This window comes from Amphiura filiformis, chromosome 2 (assembly GCF_039555335.1).
Source record: "Amphiura filiformis chromosome 2, Afil_fr2py, whole genome shotgun sequence".
Classification (NCBI taxonomy): domain Eukaryota; kingdom Metazoa; phylum Echinodermata; class Ophiuroidea; order Amphilepidida; family Amphiuridae; genus Amphiura; species Amphiura filiformis.
This window is the reverse complement of record NC_092629.1, coordinates 50,516,031-50,532,792: the sequence shown is the minus strand read 5'-3', so window position 1 is coordinate 50,532,792 and position 16,762 is coordinate 50,516,031. Positions and strand designations below refer to the sequence as shown.

General features: G+C 37.7%; 1 protein-coding gene across 1 annotated transcript in view; it reads left to right on the top strand.

Annotated features, from left to right (window-relative positions):
* LOC140141264 (CD109 antigen-like) overlaps nt 1-16,762 on the top strand; it is a 139,957-nt gene that overhangs the window by 87,279 nt on the left and 35,916 nt on the right. Inside the window, exons 22-24 of the mRNA XM_072163076.1 lie at nt 3,427-3,537; nt 4,548-4,733; nt 7,494-7,734. Coding sequence (XP_072019177.1) covers nt 3,427-3,537; nt 4,548-4,733; nt 7,494-7,734 — 538 coding nt within the window. The remainder of the gene's footprint in view (nt 1-3,426; nt 3,538-4,547; nt 4,734-7,493; nt 7,735-16,762) is intronic.

The following is a 16,762-nucleotide window of genomic DNA, read 5'->3' as shown; positions in this document are numbered from 1 at the left end:
CCTAATACATTTGGGTGTATTCCTAATACATTTGTATTCCTAATACATTTGGGTGTATTCCTAATACATTTGGGTGTATTCCTAATACATTTGGGTGTATTCCTAATACATTTGGGTGTATTCCTAATACATTTGGGTGTATTCCTAATACATTCGGGTGTATTCCTAATACATTTGGGTGTATTCCTAATACATTTGGGTGTATTCCTAATACATTCGGGTGTATTCCTAATACATTTTGGTGTATTCCTAATACATTTGGGTGAATTCAATAATAGAAATTCCCAATTATGCTGCTAAATGGTTATAATTAAAATTATGAAATCTGTTGCAGAGAGACCCTTTAGACCTGTATTTCGACCTATGGGTGGTCCGGGGCTACCCGGAGCTCGTTTCCCCGCATTGGCGGGCGGTTCACCACGACTACCACCTCAGAACTCACCTCAATTACCTCAACCACCGAAAAGGAATGATCCTGTGAAACCCGTTAAAACCCGAATTCGAACTCAGTTTCCCGAAACGTGGCTCTGGGTGGATAATAGGACAGAGTAAGAAATGGGTTATTCCAGTTGAAATCCATACACCCTCTATGTAAGACATGACCTTAATCTTCCACACAGGGGGGGTGTAGATTTCAAATAGAGCCACCCATTCAGAGTCGTCTGCTCTATATTGTTTATGATCTGTTTCAGTGGGAATCCACACATACACCCCCTGTGGAAGACATAAACTTAATCTCCCACACAGGGGGTATATATTTCAAATGGAGTCACTCATTTAGGTAACCCTATTCACACTAGTACTCCCTGTGTTGAAGATCAAGGCCATGTTTTCCATAGGAGGTGTATGAATTTCAACACAAATAGCCCAATGTGAAAGATCATCATCAGTCCTATATTAATATAAAGTAGATTTTATAAAATCAACAGCTCAGAGACATGGCTTCTGCCACTGTGGCATGTAACCTCATCAGTGGGTGGTCTTTTGGGTGTATTCCTAATACATTTGGGTGTATTCCTAATACATTTGGGTGTATTCCTAATACATTTGGGTGTATTCCTAATACATTTGAGTGTATTCCTAATACATTTTGGTGTATTCCTAATATATTTGGGTGTATTCTATAATAGAAATTATGAAATCTGTTGCAGAGAGACCCTTTAGACCTGTATTTCGACCTATGGCTGGTCCGGGGCTACCCGGAGCTGGAGCTGGTTTCCCCGCATTGGCGGGCGGCTCACCACGACTACCACCTCCTAACTCACCTCAATCGCCTCAACCACCAAAAAGGAATGATCCTGTCAAACCTGTTAAAACCCAAATACGATCTCAGTTTCCCGAAACGTGGCTCTGGGTGGATAATTGGACGGAGTAAGAAATGGGCTATTCCAGTTGAAATCCATATACCCCCTATGGAAGACATGACCTTAATCTCAACACAGGGGGTGTAGATTTCAAATAGAGCCACCCATTATTGGTTGTCTGCTCTATATTTATGATCTATTCCAGTGGGGATCCACACATGCACCCCCTGTGGAAGACATTACCTTAATCTCACACACAAGAGGGGGTGTAGAATCCAAATGGCATATGTAAAAGTTTTCCTATGAAAGTCTCTTTAAATAAATTATACTCGACTCCGGTGTGTGCACGCTGTGTGTACAGAGGCGTTCAAGGTCAATGCATAATGCATTCATTACCACACAACACACTAAGCAGGGCTGTACGGAAGAGGGTATGGTTTTTCCTACGGTACGACGACATTTTGTAACCAATCAGATTCCTTTTTAGAGAGTAGAAACTGGCAAAGTATTTCTAGGAAATACCGTTTGAGCCAAGTTAATCTGACTTTCTATTATCAAGTGAGGGCCGTCTATAGCACACTACTTTAATGACACAGGGTGCATGTCAGTGTATTTCGCCGTAAATCGAGTGAGATTATGGGAATACCTCGCGGTGTTTAGTGCTCCTGTACGGCGAGGTCTTTCATCAGATTTCCTAGAAAATCAGGGAAAGTAAAGTTTAATATATACATGAGACAATTAAGAGTGAGCCAAAAAATAAAAGACTTTCCCTTTATATTAATTGAAGTTGAAAGTGGAAAAAGACAATTTTCTCCCATTGCTTAACTGGGGTACCCCTTTTATTTGAGCAAAAGAGACTACTTTTCCATATGATCACCCATGTTGGTAACCCCATTTGCACTAGTACTCCCTGTGTTGATGATCAAGGTCATGTTTTCCATAGGAGGTGTATGGAATTCAACACGAATAGCCCAATGTGAAAGATCATCATCAGTCCTATATTAAAAGTAGAGTAGTAAAGTAGATTTAATAAAATTGACAGCTTGGAGACATGACTTCTGCCACTGTGGCATGTAACCTCATCAGTGGGTGGTCTTTTGGGTGTATTTCTAATACTCTTGGGTGTATTCCTTATGCATTTGGGTATATTCCAAATACATTCGGGTGTATTCCTAATACATTTGTGTGTATTCCAATATATTTGGGTGTATTCCTAATACATTTGGGTGTATTTCTAATACATTTGGGTGTATTCCTAATACATTAAGGGGGTATTCGTAATACATTTGGGTGTATTCCCAATACATTTGGGTGTTATGGTCTGCTGATCAATGAGATAGAATCAAAGAGTACCAACTCACCCAAGAGTGTATCTCTAGATTATTTTATTATGCACACTCCTATACTTGTGGGTTTAGCGAAAAATCTGCCAGGCATCTATCTGCCAATGGATGGTCTTATAATGGCTGTTCCCATGATCTGTACTCGAATTTATAAAATCCACTTTATAATATCCATGTATAGGACTGATTATGGTAGAATGGAAACTGATGTGTGTTTGGCAAGTTTGAATGTGCATTATGTGTTATGGGATATGGCCAATCAGGGACTAGAATTTGCATCATGTGATATGGGATATGACCAATCAATGACTAGAATTTGCATCATTTCATATGGGATATGGTCAATTACAGAGAGTAGAATTTGCAACATGTGATTGTGGAATGTGCATGACAAGTCAGCAATTGTGACAAAGCACATTTCTAACATCTCATCCAGAGGAGGACAGAAGCTGGGCTTTCTGAAGAGAGTTGCAAGAAACTTGATGTCAGAGGCAGAGCAACCATTTACAAGGCTCAAGTTTGCAGTGTGGTGGAATTGTCTTGGATGAGTACCAGCTCCACCACTCGAGGATTACTAGACTATCCAGAGGAAGGCCCTTTGAATCATAGGCATCTACATTTGGGTGTATTCCTAATGCATTTGGGTGTATTCCTGATAAATATGGGTGTGTTCCTAATACGTTTGGGTGTATCCCTAAGACATTTGGGTGTATTAATAATGCATTTTGGGTGTATTCCTAATATATACATTTGGGTGTATTCCTCTCTCTGTTATGTAGGTATCACAGACATTTATTATTCGTCAGCGTTTCTTTCTGCAAGTAGTGATACAGTTATTATGGATGCTGAGATGGATGCTGCTTATTTACCTGCATTAGAAGCAGAAAATGGTGATAACAAAAATGTGTCCCAAACCACACAAATGCGGACACAATTCCCTGAAACTTGGTTATGGTGTGACTGAGTAAGACGCTACAGTAGGATTTATTACAAGCGCATGAAAATATTTTGCTGTCATTTGATTGGCAGATACTAAATCCTGTGCTGTCAAATATGCTATTGGGTAATAGTGCCTTAAACACTATGCCACATTTTACCGCCCAAATTGACAAGACTGTGCATGGCATGATTGAGTCTTGTACTAATAAACTTGGTTTTGATTGGTTACCCAGATGATTATATGAGGTTATTAACCAATCAGGGCATATGTACTGTATTATAGATATTTACTATTGGTTCAGAGGTCCATGTCGTGCACCAGCTCCTGGAATACCATATGACTACTTAACTTGATTTTGATTGGTTACCCAGATGATTATATGATGTTATTAACCAATCAGAGCATATGTACTATATTATAGATAATTATTATTGGTTCAGAGGTCCATGTCGTGCACCAGCTCCTGGAATACCACATGACTACTTAACTCGATTTTGATTGGTTACCCATATGATTATATGATGTTATTAACCAATCAGAGCATATGTACTATATTATAAATAATTATTATTGGTTCAGAGGTAGCACTGGTTACGTGCTCATGATATTAATGACAATCCAACTCCCTAAACCACCGCTCGCGCTTCCCGCTCGCAATTGGGGCAACGCAGTCAGAGGAACGGAGCCAGTTCTAGTTCAGAGGTCCATATCGTGCACCAGCTCCTGGAATACCATATGACTGCTTAACTTGATTTTGATTGGTTACCCAGATGATTATATGATGTTATTAACCAATCAGGGCATATGTACTATATTATAAATAATTATTATTGGTTCAGAGGTCCATGTCGTGCACCAGCTCCTGGAATACCATATGACTACTTAACTTGATTTTGATTGGTTACCCAGATGATTATATGATGTTATAAAACCAATCAGAGCATATGTACTATATTATAGATAATTACTATTGGTTCGGAGGCCCAGTTCCTGCATTTCCTGCACCAGCACCTGGAATACCAGTAGCCAGAGGTGATGGAGGTGCCCCAGAACTTGACGAAGAAACAAATAACGGCGATATTGCACCAGATAATAACCCTGTAAAAACACGGATCAGGACGGAGTTTCCTGAGACTTGGCTATGGAGTGATTATGTTGCAGAGTAAGAAGATAGCCTCATAGACAGTGACACAGTTCTTTGAACTCCATGATAATTTTGTACTCATTAATTATATTTATAAGTCATGAGTATACAGCAGTCGTAGTGGGGGTTAAAGAACTGTGACCATACCGATGGGGTTCTTACATTACATGCCCCTTACACAATGTGTTAAATCTCACCGCATATTGGACTAAAAAAGGTGTTTTCACTGGAAACTGCTGACAGTATGCTTGGCGAATCATTTTGGTGGAGAGTGTTAACACATTGTGCTATGCAAGATGATATCCCTACACCTGTGGAAGACATGACTGTAATCTTTCCACACAGGGAGTGTGAATTTCAAATGGGGTTATCTGAATGGGTGACTCCATTTGAAATATACACCCCCAGTGTGGGAGATTAAGGTCATGTCTTCCATAAGAGTTGTATGGATTTTATCTGACATAGCCCATAATGTCCTATCTCTGACATTACTACTAATTTGCATACACTTCTCTCGCCAATAATTCTACAAATGCAGTCACTTTTGTTTTCTTTGGTCATTGGTTTGCAACTTTTGCAAAATGGTCATGATGTATGACCTATTTTTTTCTTGCTTGTCATTGGTTTATAGCTTAATCTTAATCTCACGTTCATGACCTATGACCTCCTTTTCTTTCTTGCAGGTCATTGGCCTTCTGGGCTTGCCCTTTATCTCATTTGTATATTATTATCACTAGTATTTGAATCTGGTATTTTGCAAGTAAGACAGTAGTATGTCAACTATGTATATACTACACCATATTATAAGGCAGTAGTATGTCAACCATGTAGTAAAACATTCTGGTATATATACAACATTATAAGGCAGTATAGTATGTCAATTCAAACTCCCCTTTTGTGGCGTATTAATGTATTATATTTGTAAAATTGTACTTTTGTATAGAAATTCCTTTGTAACTAGTAGCATATTATCATGCAAGGGGGACAGGAGATGCCCAGGGCAAGGGATAGTTGCAGATTTGATTGATTGATTGATGGATTAATCAACACCAAGAAGACATTTGGGTGTATTCCTAATACATTTGGGTGTATTCCCAAGACTTTGGGGAATATTCTTATTACATTTGGGTGTATTTCTAATACATTAGGGTGTATTCCTAATGCATTTGGGTTTATTTCTAATACATTCGGGTGTATTTCTAATACATTCGGGTGCATTTCTAATACATTCGGGTGCATTTCTAATACATTAGGGTGTATTTCTAATACATTTGGGTGTATGCCTAATACATTTGGATGTATTCCTAATACATTTGTGACTATATAAACTACGCAAAAAAAGTTTCTTTATGGTTAGCAAATTTACCCACTATTAAAATCTAGCAACCAATTTTGTACGTTTGCTCAATAATCGCATGTGGGTGATTGTCCTGCGCATTTTGACACCTCAATCACTACTCTACGACACTCCTGAGAAAAGATATGAATGTTTAAGTAACACGAGGTCGAAAATGAAAATTGCAAAGAGGTATATTCAGCGATTTTAGAGCTGATTCACTGATCCAAGACAGTTTCATTATTCCTGCCTTTTAAATTTTAATTTAAAGCGTTTTCCTTGATGCATGTTGGATAATCCTTTGCTTATTATGCAGATGAATGATCAAAGACAAAGGTGAGTGGGTACTAAGACATTTACGTTTTGAGAGATGGATTTGGAAAAGGGATTCAAAACAGGTCATGGTCTGGAAGCAGAAGGAATTGAGACACTAGAACATAACATAACATAGAGTGGCCCTCCAGAAGCCTGATCTTAATCCCTTGGAGAACCTTTGGGATCAGCACAAGAAACGAGTCAAAAGAAGATAAAGGCAGATAACGCTGGTGGGATTGCGTCGCATCGTTATCAACTAGTGGAACGGGGTTGAGCAAGGTAACATTCGACGCCTCATTAGGAGTATGAGACGCCGCGTGGCTGCTGTAAGGGAAGCCAACGGTGGACACACAAAGTATTGAAAGACGGGTAAAGAAAGAGATTAATCTCAAGTGAAGTTGGAAGCGGCAGTATGATGCCTGAAATGTACTCAGCAATTAAACAAAAAATGTTATCTGCATGTTTGTTGTTTTTGTGTTCTTTTATGCTGAAAACTTGAATAGGCCTCTTTGCAATTTTCATTTTTCGACCTCGTGTTACTTAAATATTCATATCTTTTCTCAGGAGTGTCGTAGGGTAGTGATTGAGGTGTCAAAGTGTGCAGGACAATCACCTGCATGCGATTATTGAGCAAACGTACAACATTATTCGCTAGATTTTAATAGTGGGTAAATTTCCTAACCATAAAGAAACTTTTTTTGCGTAGTGTAGCTGAGTAAGACCCTACAGTAGCATTAATTACAAGGGCATGAAAATACATCCCTGTCATTTGATGGGCAGATACTAAATCTCCTGCTGTCAACTATGCTATTGGGTAATAGTGCCTTAAACACTATGCCACATTTTACCGCCATATTGACAAGTCTGTGCATGGCATGATTGAGTCTTGTACTATTTAACTTGATTTTGATTGGTTACCCAGATGATTATATGATGTTATTAACCAATCAGAGCATATGTACTATATTATAGACAATTACTATTGGTTCAGAGGTCCATATCCTGCACCAGCTGCTGAAATACCACATGACTACTTAACTTGATTTTGATTGGTTATTTAGATGATTATATGATGTTATTAACCAATCAGAGCATATGTACTATATTATAGATTATTACTATGATGATGACTATCGTTGGCTCGGAGGCCCACTTCCTGGTGTCCCATATCCTGCACCAGCGGCTGGAATGCCATATGACTACTTAGCCAAAGGTGATGCTGCTGGAGGTGCCCCAGAACTTGACGAAGAAACAAATAACGGTGATATTGCACCAGATAATAATAACCTTGTAAAAACACGGATCAGGACGGAGTTTCCTGAGACTTGGCTATGGAGTGATTATGTTGCAGAGTAAGAAGATAGCCTCATAGACAGTGACACAGTTCTTTGAACTCCATGATAATTGTGTACTATATTTATAGGTCATGAGTATACAGCAGTCGTAGTGGGGGTTAAAGAACTGTGACCTTACCATTGGGGTTCTTACATTACATGCCCCTTACACAATGTGTGCAATCTCACCGCATATTGGACTAAAAAAGGTGTGTTCACTGGAAAATGCTGACAGTATGCTTGGCGAATCATTTTGGTGGAGAGTGTTAACACATTGTGCTATGCAAGATATCCCTACACCTTCTCTGGAAGACATGACTAATCTTTCCACACAGGGAGTGTGAATTTCAAATGGGGTTATCTGAATGGGTAACTCCATTTGAAATATACGCTCCCAGTGTGGGAGATTAAGGTCATGTCTTCCATAAGAGTTGTATGGATTGTATCTGACATAGCTCATAATGTCCTATCTCTGACATTACTACTAATTTGCATACACTTCTCTCGCCAATAATTCTACTTATGCAGTCACTTTTTTTTCTTTGGTCATTGGTTTGCAACTTTTGCAAAATGGTCATGATGTATGACCTTATTTTTTTCTTGCTTGTCATTGGTTTACAGCTTAATCTTAATCTCATGTTCATATATTTATTATTAATCAGGACAATAGGTCATGACCTATGACCTTGTTTTCTTTCTTGCAGGTCATTGGCCTTCTGGGCTTGCCCTTTATCTCATTTGTATATTATTATCACTAGTATTTGAATCTGGTATTTTGCAAGAAAGACAGTAGTATGTCAACCATGTAGTAAAACCTTTGGTGTATACACCATATAAGTAGGGATGACCAATGAACCATCAACTTGATTAGAACACTCCCATAGACATGCAGGGAGCTCAACTGTGCACTGCTTGCACAGACATTTCTAAATTAAACCGGCTGTATTCCATAGTGGCGTATAGTGATTTTTGGTCATTTTTTTGAAAATTGGCACATATGTTTTTAATGATGTTCTCTTTCATTTTTTCTAAGTCTTATCAGTCATAATTAGCTAATTAATTAGTAATTAATTAATTAAATGTGGCGTATAGTTACAAAGTGACATTTTTTAGTATTCCATAGTGGCGTATCGAATTATATACGCCACTTTTTATACACATTTTATAATTATGAAATATTGGCAAAAATGAAAAACATTGTATGTCATAGTGGCGTGCATATCGTATCGGACCTATACGCCACTATGGAATACTGAACGACTTAAAAGTAACGCCATAGGGATTACACGGCGACCGAGGTGGCGTCACAGTTAACGTTAGGTTAGGGTATTGCGTTTTGTTTGTTTTCCATAGTGACGTATAGTTTTATTTTCAGTTTGCCAGCAATAGTATGTATTTATTTCTTTTGAAAAATATATAACAATAAATCTATTTAGTTTACTACAGAAATTTCACATCATTTACAAAATATAATGAATGTGTGATTTACACAACTCGATTTTAAATTGGCATTTCTTCAAACCCGATTTTCTCGAAAAGTTGATTATTCGCGGCGCCCCACTATACGCCACTATGGAATACGGACGATTGAGCTCATTCTTTTATTTTTCATAATTTTTCTGTAAAAATTGGAGATGTTAATGCCAATTATGTTTTGTAACTACTGTATAAGTGGTAATTTTCACGAGGGTTTTATTTTCGCGAATTTCGCGATTAGAGCTCAACCGCGAAAATAACACCTCGCGAATGTATGCAATAATGTATTACAAGTATATAGAAGGACTGGGCAATCGCGAAAATAACTTTCGCGAAAATGTGTCTCTTACTCCAAATCGCGAAAATAACTGTACGCGAAAATTACCACTTATACAGTATCCTGCAAATTACAGCATCATAACTTATTTGGTTTTTCTGTAAATGTGAGTCAAAATTGGTCCATCGCCACAGTGCGCGTAATTGCCAGTGGCCCAGTGCAGCACTGCTCAGAATGGCACAAAATATTCAGATGAATAAGATCAGGTGAACACCTTGACCTACTGAGCTGTAATTTGGCAGAGTTGTCGTTATTACCTCTATCATACCCTCTGTAAAAGGTTAAAAAAATGGACAAGTAGATCTCGAGTTAAAAATTAAATACCATCTTCCCTTTGGAATTTCCAAACACCTTTCGAATCATGTTAAATAGACACCTTTCTGAACATAAATGTGAAGTTTCGTGCTCATTTGTTGTATTATTCACCTGATCTCAACCCTAAACATTTTCTTATATTTATACCATCTGCACTGACTTGCTGCTATACACGCACAGGAGCCGTACTTTTAAAATACGCGCCAAATCAATAATGAGTCTTTCACTCCATTGTTAAAGTACTGTGCTCCCTGTAGCATATGGAGTGACCAGGCCCTGGAGTGTGATGGTTTTGTAGCACATGACAGTATTCATTCAAGCCTATCAAGGTCAGTTATTAGCCACTTGCTGAATGGCTGGGCATTATCAGCTATCAACAGTTTACATTAATGGGTATATTTTCACGGGAAAATTTTCTGGACACGTGACCAATGGGTATCAATGTAAGCGTGACCTCGAGCCGGATCTCTGACCCCCGGCGGTGACCTCGCTATTCAAGTCTTAGTAATTTTGAGTTGGAATAGTATTTTTGGCTGCAATTTCGATAGAAATTCGTGTCTTGCAAATTTATTAAATATCATGCAATCTTAATTTCTTCACAATATCATCAAAACGTAATTTCAGAAATATCTACCTACGGAAAAAAATATTTATCTACGGAAACTCTTACCATAATATTATTAACTTGCGACAAGTTACTTATTTTGCATCAAAGGAGAAATTCTTCCTATTCAAATACATTGGAAGACCACCCGCTGTGCTCGGGGTCACATTCCATAATGCTAATATGTCTGCGCCCAGGGGTGTCACGTGTCCAGAAAATTTTCCCGTGAAAATTTACCTATTAATTCTAACTGATCAAAGAGATACCTTATGCTGCTGCCAATCACAATAGAGGTTAAACATTTTGTTAAAACCCCAGAAGTGATATCAGGACAAAGCTGTGCATGTTGGTACTTGATTATTTGGATTCCTATGTTGAAAATCCCTTGTAGTACATTAGTATTTTTCTTATGTGTAGTGTATATTGTTGTGGAAAAAAAGTTCACCTGGACTTTTGATTTTGTGCCACTTTGGCCATTATGGATGATTTTTGGCAAATGTTTTCTAAAAGCATGATTTCAGTGCCTCGGTTTGAAGAAATACTTAATGCTATTGACTAGTAAAGTGCCATTTCATAAGAAACCCCTTTGATACTTTCACAATATGCTTGTTTCATGTTTTTATATATATTAAAATAAAGAAATATTAAAAGGTAAATATATGCTTATACCAATTTTGCTCACATTGCTATATTTAGTTTTTGTCAATTTATTTCGTTCCAATGACCGGTCAGAATGGGAAACTTTGAAACTTCATAATTCGAAAAGTTTTTGACCGATTTTGACCATTTAACCACCAAAATACTTCTGTTGATGAGTTCTTTCCAGAAAACAATCTTTTGTAGCAATAGGGGCAACATGAAATTATGATGGTCATCCCTAATATAAGGCAGTAGTGTGTCAACCATGTCAAACATTCTGCATGGTACACACCATATAAGGCAGTAGTATGTCAACCATGTAGTAAAACCTTCTGGTATATAGGCCTATACAACAAATAAGGCAGTAGTATGTCAATCTTGTAATAAAACCTTCATCGTACACACCATATAAGGTAGACTATGCCATAGTCGATTTTTGATAAATAAAAATGTTATTAATCATGATGAACGCATTCAGTTGAACTCGAAATTATACTGATATTTAGTAGGCCTACATCAAAATACTAGTATAAAATGGTTATGAAAAAGCTTAGGCTATATAATTATATTTGTAACAGTAAAAGTAAAGTATAGGCCCTACGTAGGCTTATATTATTGAATGCAACATATCATAATGGCATAATTATAATGACACTTCAATACTGAACAATTCTAATTTTAGAATCTGCCAGTCTATTATCCGAAAAACCGACTATGGACTTTCACTTTTAAGCAAAACTTTACCCCGGGACTCACACACTGTCAATCATACTTGTTTATCAATAAAATCTAACCACAAGACTAAGCATGGTGGTACAATACGCGCTAGATGCATACGTTCATCCACCAGCACAAAAGCGCCGCATTCCCTAGATAGTTGTGTACCATGTATAGTTATAATGGTACCAGTACGCTACCGGGAGGATTTAAACAATAACGAGATCTGGGCGACCAATCACAAGCCAGATTCATTTTTAAAGATGCATTACATCATCACCAATTTTAGTTAGGCCAGAAATTGGCCTAACTCTCAAGGCAAAGTCAGTAGTCCACTTGGGAAGCTAACAAACAGAGGGCGACGGTGACTGAAAAGATCAGTTGTGAAAATCTATCAATTGTGCACTCATTAATTAAATCAGAGTTTTAAGCTTAAATGTAATAGCCAGAGTAGTGCACAATTGGCAAGTGGACTACGGAGAAGTCTACATATAAGGCAGTATAGTATGTCAACCATGTAGTAAAACCTTCATGGTACATGACATATAAGGCAGTAGTATGTCAACCATGTAGTAAAACCTTCATGGTACATGCCATATAAGGCAGTAGTATGTCAACCATTTAGTAAAACCCTCATGGTACATGTCATATAAGGCAGTAGTAAGTCAACCATGCAGTAAAACCTTCATGGTACATACCATATAAGGCAGTAGTATGTCAACCATGTAGTAAAACCCTCATGGTACATGTCATATAGACCACTTTACATCATTGCTTATCAACAAAGGCGAGGGATTGGTCTGTCGATATGCCCGAACGAACCACTTCACTGTTCAATGGCTTTCTTGTACTATATGAAAGGAGATTTAAAATACACATGCCCTGAGCAGACTACGATGCGCACGCATACTGCAGGGCAAAGGACAATGGAAAGTACCATAATGCGTGCGCATACTGCCGGGCAATGACGTCACATGTCAAGTGGTCTATAAGGTAGTAATATGTCAACCATGTAGTAAAACCTTAATGGTTCATGCCATATAAGGTTATAGTATGTCAACTATGTAGTAAAACCATTATGGTACACACCATATAAGGCAGTAGCTTGACCACTCAAACTCCCCCTTTTGTGGGGTATTTTTAAAATTGTATTTTATAGAAATTCCTTTGTAACTAGAAGTGATGTATTATCATGCAAGGGGGACAGGAGATGCCCAGGGCCAGGGATAGTTGCAGATTTGATTGATTGATGGATTAATCAACACCAAGAAGACATTTCGGTGTATTCCTAATACATTTGAGTGTATTCCCAAGACATTGGGGAGTATTCTTATTACATTTGGGTGTATTACCAAGACATTTGGGTGTATTCCTAATACATTTGGGTGTATTCCTAATAATACATTCGGGTGTATTCCTAATGCATTCGGTGTATTCCTAATGCATTTGGGTGTATTCCTAATACATTTGGGTGTATTTCTAATACATTCGGGTGTATTTCTAATACATTCGGGTGCATTTCTAATACATTTGGGTGTATTTCTAATACATTCGAGTGTATTTCTAATACATTCGGGTATATTCCTAATACATTCGGTGTATTCCTAATGCATTTGGGTGTATTCCTAATGCATTTGGGTGTATTCCTAATACATTTGGGTGTATTCCTAATACATTTAATAATACACAGTAAGAGCTCAGATGGAAAATATGACTTCAGGCCAATTTCAATCAAAAATTAAAGAAATTTAGGCCTGTCTTTATATATATTTTATTCATTTACTTGCTTGATTTTTGTATATAAATATAATTATTGTATTTCTGTATTTTGAATCATGGTATTTATAATTATCTTGTAGTTGATGATACCATTATACTTATTTGTAATATATTGTAAATACTGTATGATATTTTGTAAATATTGTTTATCGTAATATATTTTGTTGATAACATGTATCAATGAGGGCCTGCTTGAAAAGCAGTGCTTGTCACTGAAGCAGTATAACCCTCAATAAAGAAAGAATAAATAATAATAATAATAATTTGGGTGTATTCATAATACATCTGGGTGTATTCCTAATACATTTGGGTGTATTTCTAATACATTCGGGTATATTCCTAATACATTTGGGTGTATTCCTAATGCATATGGGTGTATTTCTAATACATTTGGGTGTATTCCTAATACATTTGAGGATGTTGCTGCATGCATAACAAGCAGACATGTTATTTTGTTTTTGGTGTAGGGCTTTTTTTTATATTACAAGTTTGACTGGGATAGGAAAAAGCAATACCATGACAACAAAATATGCAGAATCCACCAAGAGTGACAGGACGCGTATTCGACAGTCTTTCCCAGAAACCTGGTTATGGTTGGAGCGTGAAGTTGAGTAAGCTGACATACACCCTCATAGTTGTGACAATAGGCGCTTAACCAGCATAGGTGTTGGGGGTAATGGTCACTCAGTGGAATAGCAAGAGGGGGAGGAGGGAGCAAGAGGGGAAGCTGCCTCCCATGTGGGACATCTTGTCCCCCCCCCAAGTGTGATGCTGCCAGCCAGATTTTGGTAGATTTTGACATTTTTCATTGGGTGTATTCCTGATACATTTGGGTATATTTCTGATACATTTGGGTGTATTTCTAATACATTGTGGGTGTATTTCTAATACATTTGGGTGTGTTCCTAATACATTTGGGTGTATTCCTGATACATTTGGGTGTATTTCTAATACATTTGGGTGTATTCCTAATACATTTGGGTGTATTCCTGATACATTTGGGTGTATTTCTAATACATTTAGGTGTATTCCTAATACATTTGGGTGTATTTCTAATACATTTGGGTGTATTCCTGATACATTTGGGTGTATTCCTGATACATTTGGGTGTATTCCTGATACATGTGGGTGTATTCCTGATACGCCACTGCAGTGACTGAGAATAAATTGGGGACAGAGGAATGACCAGCCAAAATTTGCTGATTTGACAGTTATCATTTTTCTGTCCTACTTTTCCGAGGAGACAATCTGCTCACTGGTTACGCCTTTTTGTGACACATTGACAAGTGTTCTCCATGAAATATTCCTTGCTTTGTTGGTTGGTTCCATGATGTATATACAGCTTCTCTCTGTTATATTCCTTGCTTGTTTGGTTGATTCCATGATGTATATATACAGCTTATCCCTGTTATATTCCTTGCTTGTTTGGTTGGTTCCATGATGTATATATACAGCTTCTCCCTGTTATATTCCTTGCTTGTTTGGTTGGTTCCATGATGTATATATTAATACAGCTTCTCCCTGTTATATTCCTTGCTTGTTTGGTTGGTTCCATGATGTATTAATACAGCTTCTCCTGTTATATTCCTTGCTTGTTTGGTTCCATGATGTTTCTTACAGACAAATCCAATTTCACACATTCCTACACCTCAGTGGCAGCCATGGCTGGGTCCCGCTGAGTATATCTCACCTGAAATGTGAAATTATGCGTCCTTGGCGGAAATTTTAAACTGCATTCCATCACCTGTGTTACACATAGACAAAAGAATGATGAAAGCTGACAACACAATATAATATAACATCGATTTTTTAAGCGGCTTTAATCCACCCAATTGGGCAGTCACAACACCAGCGTGGTGCGCCGGGGACCCAATAATGGCCGACCAAATCCTGACCATGACTGGCTCGTTGGATTCGTCTGTAGCCAGAGAATGTTTTTTCCATTGTATTCCTGTATCTGCATAGATCTACATTAATTGCTTTGCATGCTGGCCATGTGTAGGCTTTAACATTATAAGTCCAAGTTTTGAGATATTGTCTCAAAATATCAAGAGGTATTTCAAGAATCGCTGAACTAATACAGGGCTTGTTTGTACTCATTTTAATGCATGTTTTGAATGTTATTTCGTTCTGTCTAGGTTACCCTGATTACTACCGGTATTTTGAGTTTGCTCCTATAGCAGGCGCGGCAGGACCTGATTATGCGGATGATGCTGCAGATGGTGCCGCTCCTCCTCCAGCTCCAGGAAAAAATCTCGATAATGAGGGCGCTTCTGCATCTAGCAGTAGTACAACACGCATTCGTACAGAGTTTCCAGAAACGTGGCTGTGGGCAGATTATGTGGCTGAGTAAGCTTACTTTATTACAGGATGGTGGCTTGGTGGCATTTATTGTCTGGTCATGGGAAAGTTTGCCAATTTTGGGGTGTAAACATGGTCTTTTTTTTTATATATACATGTACCATTCTCTCCTTCCCAGCTATCTCTTAAGGCTAGTTACAGTAGTTGTTCTGAATGTTCAAGCAGGTTTGACGAAGAATTCAAATATCAGTTTAATACAGTTTTGTTGGTTTTGTAAAGAGTGAGAACTACTTGCTTTTCATTATCAGTTGGCCCAATCAGCAACATTGTTAGAATAATTTCACCACGTAAAAAAATTGGGGTGAATTATTTGCAAAGCTCCATTCTGATTGGTGATGAAAGTGAAGATATCATGTAATTGACCAATCAGAGGTAATGTTAGATCAGCAGATAGTGCTCAAGGGGTTAAAATGAAACATCTTCATAAAACAAACATATCTCAAGAAGTAGTGCATGTTTTGCATTCTGTACCCATTCAAATTTTCACGGTGTAACTTTTCATTAATCCCCTAATCTAGATACTGAAAATTGATTTTTTTTTTTTTTTGGAACTGAATGATCATGACTACTCCAACATGCCTTAAGAGCTATTTTTCTCTCCCCTTGTCTCTCTATCTAGAGCCACAGCAGCTGATAGGTGTATCCCATCATGCTCTGCAGTACCATAGTAGAACTGCACATGCCATAGAAAGTGTACACAAAATCCCTCCCTCCAACTTTCAATTACTCGCTTTTATCAGGGAGCTTAGACTTTTGTATGAAAAAATATAATCTCTAAAGTATTGTGCAACTATCCATAGCTCTCAATATCTAAACGG